The 11,381-nt window shown below is 44.3% G+C and overlaps 1 protein-coding gene across 2 annotated transcripts in view; it reads left to right on the plus strand.

Moving 5' to 3' along the window:
* UPF2 (UPF2 regulator of nonsense mediated mRNA decay) overlaps positions 1 to 9,414 on the plus strand; it is a 148,205-nt gene extending 138,791 nt beyond the window's left edge. For both annotated transcript variants that reach the window (XM_030216003.1, XM_030216004.1), the window contains one exon: positions 8,184 to 9,414. In XM_030216003.1, coding sequence (XP_030071863.1) covers positions 8,184 to 8,193 — 10 coding nt within the window. In that variant the 3' untranslated portion in view covers positions 8,194 to 9,414. The remainder of the gene's footprint in view (positions 1 to 8,183) is intronic.
* Positions 9,415 to 11,381: the final 1,967 nt, after the last annotated feature.

An 11,381-nucleotide genomic window follows, 5' to 3' on the forward strand; every position in this document is an offset into this window, starting at 1 on the left:
GGGAGGCGGGGCTGGTGGTTGGGAGGCGAGGATAGTGCTGGGCAGACTTATACAGTCTGTGCCAGAACCGGTGGTGGGAGACGGGACTGGTGGTTGGGAGGCAGGGATAGTGCTGGGCAGACTTATACGGTCTGTGCCAGAGCCGGTGGTTGGGAGGCGGGGCTGGTGGTTGGGAGGCGAGGATAGTGCTGGGCAGACTTATACAGTCTGTGCCAGAACCGGTGGTGGGAGACGGGACTGGTGGTTGGGAGGCAGGGATAGTGCTGGGCAGACTTATACAGTCTCTGCCAGAGCCGGTGGTGGGAGGCGGGGCTGGTGGTTGGGAGGCAGGATAGTGCTGGGCAGACTTATACGGTCTGTGCCCTGAAGAACACAGGTACAAATCAAAGTAGGGTATACACAAAAAGTAGCACATATGAGTTATCTTGTTGGGCAGACTGGATGGACCGTGCAGGTCTTTTTCTGCCGTCATCTACTATGTTACTATGTAAGTAGCTAGATCAAGATGTGTATTAGCTAGGTGCAAATGGTGCTGAAATATAAAACCCATACCTTGAGAAGGAGATTTCATTTAGACAAAAAGTGATACATAAACTCAGCTTTCCCTCACTGGCCCGCTAGCGTCTCACTGTGGAATCTGTTTAGGGCCATTCTAAGAGCGTACAGCTCTCTACTAGGCTCTGGCGGAAATGAAGAGCATTGGAGCAATGAACTATGGCTTAACTCTCAAGGCAAAATAACATCATTTCTCTGAGGACAAGCAGGCCATAATTCTCACAATCGGGGTAACAACGATCCCATGTTGCCCAGTCCAGAGCTTTTAACAAGTTTTAATTAAAAGAGCTTTTTTGGAGCGTGAGGCACGCTCCACTGCGCATGCTTGAGTGACTTCCCGTCTGCCGTGAGAGCGCGGTTACCACAGTTGTTCTACTGCGGTGGAGTAGTCAACATTTTGTCCTGCTCTTCACAACTCAGTCTGAAGGACGTCCTCGGTGCCTTTCAGCATTTTTTTGTGCGCTGTTTTTGGCATGCCTATGTTTGGGTTACCTCTTCCTCTATTTTTAGTCCTTTTTTCCCGCTTTATAGGTTTCCTTTATTTTTCCCGCATCACTGGGCTGTTTTTAGGCCTTGACTTAAGCTGCATTCTCTCATGGTTTTTTTTTTCCTTGGTGCCTTGCCCCTTATTTGGCACAATAGCGTCATTTGATTTGGCTACAGAATTTTTTCCTTACATGACCAAGAAAGTTCCCAGTGGCTTTAAGCGCTGTATCCAGTGCAATCTGACCATCTCTGGTAAGGACACCCATTATAAGTACATAAGTATTGCCATATTGGGACAGACCGAAAGTCCATCAAGCCCAGTATCCTGTTTCCAACAGTGGTCAATCCAGGTCACAAGTACCTGGCAAGATCCCCAAAAATGTACAATACATTTTATGCTGCTTATCCTAGAAATAAGCAGTGGATTTTCCACAAGTCCATTTTAATAATGGTCTATGGACTTTTCCTTTAGGAAACCATCCAAACCTTTTTTTTTTTTTTTAACCCTGCTAAGCTAACTGCATTTACTACATTCTCTGGCAACGAATTCCAGAGTTTTTTTTTTTTTTTTTTTTTTTTTTTTTTTGTTACATTTGTACCCCGTGCTTTCCCACTCATGGCAGGCTCAATGCGGCTTACATGGGGCAATGGAGGGTTAAGTGACTTGCCCAGAGTCACAAGGAGCTGCCTGTGCCTGAAGTGTGAATCGAACTCAGTTCCTCAGTTCCCCAGGACCAAAGTCCACCACCCTAACCACTAGGCCACTCCTCTTCCTCCACTTAATTACATGTTGAGTGAAGAAACATTTTCTCTGATTCATTTTAAATTTACTACTTTGTAGCTTCATTGTGTGCCCCCAGTCCTAGTATTTTTGGAAAGAGTGAACAAGCAGTTCACATCTACCCATTCCACTCATTATTTTATAGACCTCTATCATATCTCCCCTTAGCCATCTTTTCTCCAAACTGAAGAGCCCTAACCACTTTAGTCTTTCCTCATAGGGAAGTTGTCCCGTCCTCTTTATCATTTTTGTCACCCTTCTTTGCACCTTTTCTAATTCAACTATATCTTTTTTTGAGATGTGGTGACCAGAATTAAACACAATATTCAAGGTGCGGTCGCACCATGGAGCGATACAAAGGCATTACAATATCCTCATTTTTGTTTTCCGTTCCTTTCCTAATAATACCAAACATTCTATTTGCTTTCTTATCTGCTGCTGCACACTAGCAGAGGAACTTTCCGCCCTTCTAAAGGCCCATGTGGTTGAGCCCATTCCACCAGGGGAAGAAGGACGAGAATTCTATTCCAGGCAGAAGAAGACAGGAGGGATGCATCCCATCCTAGACCTAAGGGCCCTGAACAATTTCCTGATCAGTGAAAAGTTTGGGATGGTTTCCCTAGGCACCCTTCTCCCCATGATTCAGGAAAATGATTGGCTATACTTACATCCCTATACTTCCAGCCCACCGGAAGTATCTACAATTTCAGCTGGGAGCACATCACTTCCAATACTGCATGCTGCCCTTTGGCTTTGTGTCAGCTCCCAGGGTATTTACCAAATGTCTAGCAGTAGTTCAGAGTCGATACACAGACTGGGAGTCCATGTGTTCCCTTTTCTTGATGATTGGCTGCTGAAGAGCACGTCAGAGGAAGCTGCTCAGGAGTCCATGCAGAAGATTATTTGGATGCTCAAGCTACTAGGGTTTGTTTTAATGTACCCCAAGTCCCATCTTCACCCTGCCCAGCAATTGGAATTCATTGGAGCCCTGCTCGATACACAGAAGATTTGAGCCTTCCAGGCTAGTTGCAGTGGCTTCTTAGGTTCAAGCCTCTCAGCAGGTCACGGCTTGACAGATATTGAGGTTATTGGACCACATGATGTCCAGTTTGTGACACCCATGACATGCCTTCATATAAGATCTGCCCAATGGACCATGACCTCTCAGTGGTGCCAAACCATGGGAGGGCTGGAAGATGTCAAGATGTGATCAGAGTGTCCCCGGAGCTTACTTGCTCTCTCTTGTGGTGGACTATTCGATCCAGTTTGACTCTGGGACTTCTATTCCAAATCCCTCAGCTGCAAAAAGGGCTGACGACAGATGCACCTCTCCTGGGTTGTGGAGCTCTTGTAGATAGACTTCACACTCAAAGTGTGTGGTCCGCCCAGGAAACTGATCTCCAGATCAATCTCCTGGAGCTTCGGGCAATCTGGAACGCTGTAAAGGCTTTCAGAGATTGGCTGTCTTCTCAAATTGTACTCATTCAAATGGACAATCGGGTTCACCAACAAGCAGGGGAACACCAGATCAAGCCCTCTCCGTCAGGAGGCTGTCCGGATATGATGATGGGCTCACCGGCATGGCATGTTTCTTCGAGCCATTTATCTGGCGGGCAAAAACAGCCTGGCCAACAGACTTAGCAAGGTTATGCAACCGCACGAGTGGTCTCTCAATATGGGCCTTGCCCAAGAGATCTTCTGAGCATGTGGGATACAAATGCAACAAATAAATGGGGCACCCCCTCTGTGGCACCCCCGCTGTGGATCTCTTTGCCACTCACATGAATCACAAAGTCCCTTAGTTCTGTTCCAGGCTCCAGGCCCATGACAGACTAGTGTTGGATGCTTTCCTACCTCATTGGGGGACAGATCTTACCCTCTCATTTCTCTCATGGGGAATACTTTGCTGAAACTCAAGCAAAACCGCGGGACCATGATTCTGATCGCGCCTTACTGGCCTCTGCAAGTCTAGTTCCCTCTTTTTCTGGAGTTATCCTCCAGTGGAGATTGGAGTGTTTTCCGACCCTCATCGCGCTGATCAAGTGATCTCTTCTGCATCCCAGCCTTCAGTCTCTGGCCCTCACAGCCTGGATGTTGAGAGCCTAGAATTTGTTTCCTTGGGTCTGTCAGAAGGTGTCTCCCAGGTCTTGCTGGCTTCCAGGAAAGATTCCACTAAGAGGTGTTACTCTTTTAAGTGAAGGAGGTTTGCTGTCCGGTATGAGGGCAAGGCCCTAGATCCCCTTTCTTGACCTACACAGACACTGCTTGAATACGTTCTACACCTATCCAAGTCTGGTCTCAAGACCAACTCCGTAAGAGTTCACCTCAGTGCGATTAATGCTTATCAGCATGTAATGGGTAAGCCTATTTCTAGACAGCCTCTAGTTGTTTGCTTCATGAGAGGTTTGCTTTTGTCAAAGCCCCTTGTCAAACCTTTGCCGGTGTCATGGGACCTCAATGTCGTTCTCACCCAGCTGATGAAAGCTCCTTTTGAACCACTGGATTCCTGCCATCTGAAGTACTTGATCTGGAAGGTTGTCTTCTTGGTGGCTGTTACCTCAGCTCATATAGTCAGTGAGCTTCAGTCCTTAGTAGTGGATGCACCTTTTTATTTATTTATTTATTTATTTATTTATTGATTTATTTACCGCCTCTTTGAAGGAATTCACTCAAGGCGGTGTACAGTAAGAATAGATCAAACATTAGCAATAGGCAATTACAGCAGTAAAAATATTCAAATAATACAAAGTATGGCATAGTACACTACTTACAATGTTTCAGCACAACAGAGTAGTCCCCCGCATGCACCTTAAGTTCCTGTCGAAGGTGGTGTCAAGTTCCATCTGAACCACTCTATTGTCTTGTCAACTTTCTTTCTCTGACCTCATGCCCATCCTGGCGAGAGCGCCTTGCATATCTTGGACTGCAAGCAAGCATTGGCCTATCACACGGAGCGGACTAGGCCCTAAAGACAAGTCCACACAGCTTTTGTTTCTTTTGATCCCAACAGGATGGGGGTCGCCATCGGGGAAACGTACAATCTCTAATTGGCTGGCAAATTGCATTTCTTTCACTTATGGCTAGGCTGACCCTGGAGGGTCATGTTAAGGTTCACAATGTCAGAGCCATGGCTGCGTCAATTGCCCACTTGCAGTCAGCCTCCATTGAAGAAATTTGCAAGACTGACGTGATCTTCAGTCCACACGTTCACATCTCATTACTGCCTTGAGCAGGATACCCGACGCAACAGTCTGTTCGGACAGACGGTTTTGCAGAATCTGTTTGGGGTCTAGGATCCAACTCCCCCCCCCCCCCCCCCCCCCCCCCAGGACTATTTTATTCTGTTCCAGGCTGTACTCACTCAGTTTGTATATAGTTTCAGGTTAATATTGAGTACTGTCCTCACTGTTGCAAGGCCCAGTTGACCAATGTTTTGTTGTTTTCGGTGAGCCTGGATGCTAGGGATACCCCAATTGTGAGAATTATGGCCTGCTTGTCCTCGGAGAAAGCAAAGATACCTGTAGCAGTTGTTCTCCAAGGACAACAGGCCTCATATTCTTACAAACCCTCCCACCTCCTCTTGAAGTTGTCTCCTATTTTTTTCTTTTTATGCTGTAGTATTTAACTGCGGTAACCGCGCTGTTGCAGCAGGCAGGATGGCACTCACACATGCGCAGTGGAGCGTGACTCAAGCTCCACAAAAGCTCTTTTAAAGCTTATTAAAAGCGTCAAACCGGGAAACACAGGATCATATTACCCTAGTTGAGAAATTATAAGGCCTACTGTCCTCTGAGAATACCTGCTACAGATAAGTGTCTTCACTTTATTCAAAGCAAAGTAAATAAACTTTTTAAGGCCCCTTCTTTCATAGGTTATCTAGGTGAGAAATGGCACATCCAAGTTATCATTCATAGTTTCCAACCTATTTTACATAAATGGTGCTGAATGTGGAACCTTTTGTAAAATACGTAAGGGGACTATGGCAAATACATGGGGTTTGTTTTCCCTTAAATGAGCAGCAAGACCAATCATTTTAGTAAAATACTTGTTTACAAGCAGACCAACATTTACTCTGTGCTGGTATTTATACATTTAAGGGCTCATTTTTAACAACTTAACACATGTGGGCAACTGCTAGTACTTTCACATATGGGAGCCATTTTCTAGAAAGTTACATGTATAATAGCAGACAGTTAATACTTCTGAGGGCATTTTACGCCACTATGCATCGCAGAATTTTGCACAGCATTCCCCACGATGAGATGGTTTCTAATATTTGCCTTGTCTCCTTACAGGCTTTTTTCCCCCTCTATAGGGTTGGACTCTGGAGGGAAGTGGCTGCATGTCAGCCTGCATCTTCCTCTGTCACCACTAGGGGGGCCAACTGCAGCATTTGAACCAGGGGGCTGTCGGGTGTCCTGCATGGTTCAAATACTGCACTTGCCCCATGTGGTAGAGGAAGAAGACACAAGCTGATATGCAGCCACTTTTTCTCTGGAGGAGAAGCCTAATGGTTAGTGCAGTGGACTTTGATCCTGGGGAACTGAGTTCAATTCCCACTGCAGCTCCTTGTGACTCTGGGCAAGTCACTTAACCCTCCATTGCCCCTGGTACAAAATAAGTACCCATATATACTACGTAAACCGCTTTGAATGTAGTTGCAAAAAACTTCAGAAAGGCGGTATATCAAGTTCCATTTCCCTTTCCCTTCCCTCATCACCGGGGCGTTTATAGCTTAAATTCCAAGATTAAACTAAATTAATGCAAATATTAGCAGTTTGTCCTGCAGGATTGATCCCATGGGAGGGGGGTCTGTGCTGGGTAGGGAAAGAGAGGCTATGCTTGGAGGGGGTGTTGGGGAGGAGAGCTTAGAGGGGTGTGTACATTGGGTGGGGGGCTGGGTTGTGGCTGAGGGGAAGAGGGCAAGCAGGAAGGGTATGTGTTATAGAAAGGAGGGGGATTGTGTCTGGGTGGTGTAGAAAGTGGGAGGAACGCCAAAGTTAAGGGAGGGGGGCTGTAGAGCAGAGGTCATGTGTCTGGGGGTAGAGGCAAAACTTGGAGTAGGTGCTTGGTGGATGACAGAGCTTGAGGGAGTGCTACAGCAGGATTCAGGAGAAAAAGCTATGGGGTTTGGAGTGAGTGCATGAAGGATTGAGGGAGATCTGTAGGGTGGTTGTGCAGGGAGGGGTGTTGTAAAAAAAGAAATGAGGGTCTGAGAGACAGCTGTGCTGGGGTCAGTGTTTGGGAATGTGAAGGAATTATGAGAATGTGTGCCAGGTGAGGTTTGAGAAAGTGGTATGGGTATATGTGTTGGAGAGGAGGGAAGCGAGAAGGAATTACAGATGAGGAAAGAGGTTTCAGAGAATGTGAACTAGGGAGAACTGTGGGGATGTGTACGCTGAGAGGGATGGAGAAGGAAGTGAGTGTCTTCATGGGATATGTGTAGAGAGGAAAAAGCTGGGGGATTTCTACCCTGGAGACAGATCAGAGAAAATTGAGTTGAACCTCTGGGAGGAACAAGATCAAGTCGAGAATGAGACTTCCCAGGTTGGGGAGAGGTGTCAGACCTGGAGCAGGGAGAACCCAAGCTTTTATGATGGAGGAGTTCGAATCCAAAAAATTATAAATTAAAATGCAGAATTTACAAAACCCATGCACAGAATTTACAACATTCCTGTACAGAATATTTTTTTTTTGTGCAGAATCCCCCGAGTAGATTAGAGCCAAGCTCCTAAAGACAAATTTTTACATTTTAAACGTCCTTTAAGTCACCAGAGGAGTAAGCATAAGTGCCCCAGCAATCAGCTCTTCTAAAGCCCTGGTTGAAGTGAGAATTTTACTATCATTTATGTGCATTGCAGAGGAAGTGCACCAATTGAAGGGACATTTTTAAACGTATACCTAAAAAGGAAAGATCAGTAATGCATGTTTAATTTCCCAAATCATGCCACCTTTGAAACTGTGCATCCTGCCACAATTACACATGTAAATAACAGTACTGTACAACTGGCATTTACATGAGTATGTGCTACCTACATGTGTAAATGCTGCACAAGACATCTAAAACAGCCTCCTAAAAGTGCTGTGATGAGAAGGAATTTAAGGGCCCTGTTTACTAAGCCGTGCTGTAGACATGCAAACTTTTTAGTGCGCGCTTACGCTAGACACCCCCATAGGAATATAATGGGTGTCTCTGTCGTCAGCCTTCCTAAAGCGCAGGTTAGTAAACAGGGCCTTAAGTGACTTATTCCTTCCGAAGATGAAAATTATTTTTAATTTTTAGCTGGGTTATGTCAATTTGGCCTCAATATTGTGATTCCAAATACAGCCCCAAGTTAATTCTCATCCTTTTGCTCCTCAGGAGACGCTGATCCAGTGGCAAATGTCATTTTCATTGGGCCATGTATCTCTGACGTTGTGGATAGTGGAATAGTGGAACCCTCCAGGAGTTGAGATGAGAGCAGTGGACACACCTCAGCATGTCAGTCAGCAGAGAGAGCTCGGAACAGAGCCCTGGGATGGGCTAGGGTTCACCTGGGGCAAAGATACCAGCCTCAGCTCTCAACTGAATACGAAGAAGCTACCAGCCTTGACAAAACCACCACACACACCAAAGCAAGAAACTTGTGAGGGTTAATCATCTTTTGAGAATGGAAGTAAAGTAATGAGATGGTTAACTTTATTAGTAAGCAGTTAAGTTTAAATATAGAAAGCAATTTTTTTAAGTAAGAAGGCAAATTGCATTTCTGTTGAAAATGTTTAGATGGCGTGGTATGGAAGCAGTCAACTTAAGCTTTCAAGAGTTAAACTTGATTCAAAGGTACAGGACATAACTGTATGTGGCACAAAAAACAAACTGAAATCAGGGCTCCAGAATGACAGCAGGGGAGCATGGAGTTGATTACAAGCAGCAGAATCTTACAGCAAACTGGAGCATGGCAGAACAACGAACATGGAAAGGAGAGGTCAGCAGACACCAGATGTGCTGCCCAAGAAGGCGCTGCTCTCTCAGGATGTTTCTCTTAAAAGAAAAACAAAAGGAGCGCATTTTACCGAACAAAGGCCCAAGAGTCGTTTTGAGTATGCAGTTGAGTGTTCGTCCAGAGTTCTTGCCTGATGCCAACCAAAAAAAAGATGCATCTGAGACTATTAAAAGGATTCTTGAAAACCAAAATGTGACAGCATGTCAAGGGAGCCGTAATAGGAGAACAAGAAGATCATTAGAGGGTTTTGTTGAGTTTCATGACCGTATGAAAACATAGTTTTATTTGTATCCCCTTTTTCTATGTAGAAATGAAGAGGTCTGTTGGATTTCTTCTTCAGTTTGACAGTCTGTTATTAAGTTAGTTGTGGCTTTCTTTACTTTCATGTAAATGTAGTCTGCTTAATTTGGAAGAGAACATCTGGATGCTACTACATGATTCACCTTTATTTTCAGATTATTTTTAATTTTTACCACCATTTTTTTTTTCTTTCTGCATGTAGAACAACACATGTAAAGTTGTAACATTTCACCCAGAAATGCTGCACGATTCTCACCAGCTTCAAAAATCCAACTTTTGTCAATGCTGCAATAAAGTGTTGTAATAGTCCATTCTTGTTTCACTGCTTTCAATCTTAATATGACCATAAGCACACCTCATACAATAACACATGGCAGCATGCCTTCCCCCTTCACATAGCCCTAATGACTCTGGTACTGTTGTGTCTTACTGAATACAGATATACTTGGCATTAGATCCCATTCAGTCATCACATAAAGATGGAACTTAGTTATTCTGGTAGAGATGTTTGTTGACTAGCTTAAGAGTATATATATTGAGTCTTTGTATTACGCTCTGTGGCAGTATAATGAGCTGATGAGCAGTGCCTCTTCACAAATTGCAAACCAGGTTACATTACAGTGCTGTCCTAGCAATCTCTCTCCACTTGACAAGTTGAGTTTTGTTCTCTTTCTTTGTGAAACACAATTTTGATGTTTGTCATATGCCAGAGCAGTCTGGTTTCAAAAGACAGCTGTCTTTAACATCGTCCCAGACCCTAATAGGAGCAGTAGAAAGGTGTATGCACTTGACGAACATGTTTAGTAATACAAATTTCTCATACTCCAAAAACAAAATTAAGTCCTCAAAGATAGGTGATGTTTTCTGATTGATACACTTATTGTACCAGGTTCCAAGCTCTTTGCAAACACTACAAAGTTCAATGGGTTGTCTATCTTCATTCTTTTTTCTTAAATTACTCCTTTTATTCATTTTGGTCATTTAAAAGTTTTCTTGCATTTTTACAAGCCCAAGAATGTGACCTGTACAAACATCGGTAGGAATTTTTGAACACTGAACTGATTTAATTTTGCATAAGCTATTTTTATCATGATGGCCAAAAAGCAGAAGAGCCCCAGCAGTTTTGAGAACTATGGGTAGTTCAGCAGGACCATATCTATCACCAATTCTGATAAGTGGTGCTTGGCATACCATGGGCAAATACAAGATCTCCAGCTGTGTCAAGTGGCAGGTGATGACATCTAGAGAATTGTCCTGGCTGACAGGAACAAAAAGAAGCACTCATCAGTCAAAACAAGTCTATCTCAGGTGAATTGGTGTTGGAGACATTAACATGGAAGGGATCTAATGTAGGAGTTGCGTTGGATACTGGTTATGCATATACATTGGAGATGCATTAGTCCCCCTAAACGTTAAGCATCAGTAGAGACCATTGGGACTGACTGTTATAGAACTTCTGTCAAAAAAAGGGCAAAGGATTTTCGCACTTCATCATTTATATTGAGGGATTCCAATGTCGAGTATCAAAAGTGAAGCGGTATTGGTCCTCGTTGGAATGAACCACCAGGAGCAGGAAGACTGTGGCAGCCACCAAGCCACCTCCAAATCACCCTGCAGAGAGTATCAACAAGATCTGCCATCTGAATATGTTCCTTGTGTCAGCACCAACTTCACTGATATCAGTTCAGATGGCTGTTCAGCAACTGACGGTAATGGAATTCAAACGTGTGTGGGATAAACACAAAGAAATCCTGTTTAGAAGGAATGGATCTATGGAATCTTAGCGGACATTGGGTGGTGACACCGGTATTTGGAGAATAAAACCGGTGCAGGGTGGACTTCTACCGTCTGTGCCCTGAGAAAGGCAATGACAAATCAAACTCGGATATACTTATAGAGTATTACATACCATGTAAAATGAGTTTATCTTGTTGGGCAGACTGGATGGACCATTCAGGTCTTTATCTGCCGTTATTTACTATGTTACTATGATAGAGATGTAGCCTTTGAAGGGCCTTGGCATACATACCATCTGCTCCAGTGGCTATCTCCAGCACATGTGGGGAGGAACTTTTACAGTTACCGATGTCCTCTAGCAGAGGAACTGGTTTTATTGCATTGTGCTGGAGGATGGCAGAGAACGCCTCTCAAAGTACTATCATCTGGAGGGAGTTGAAATTAGACCTGTCTTGGTGGATGATGGGGAATTCTTTTTTTTTCCCAACGCAGAGCATAAAAGTGCTGAACAGTATGTAGCACCCAACGATTGGCGGTTA

Source organism: Microcaecilia unicolor, chromosome 10 (assembly GCF_901765095.1).
Source record: "Microcaecilia unicolor chromosome 10, aMicUni1.1, whole genome shotgun sequence".
NCBI classification, from domain to species: Eukaryota; Metazoa; Chordata; class Amphibia; order Gymnophiona; family Siphonopidae; genus Microcaecilia; species Microcaecilia unicolor.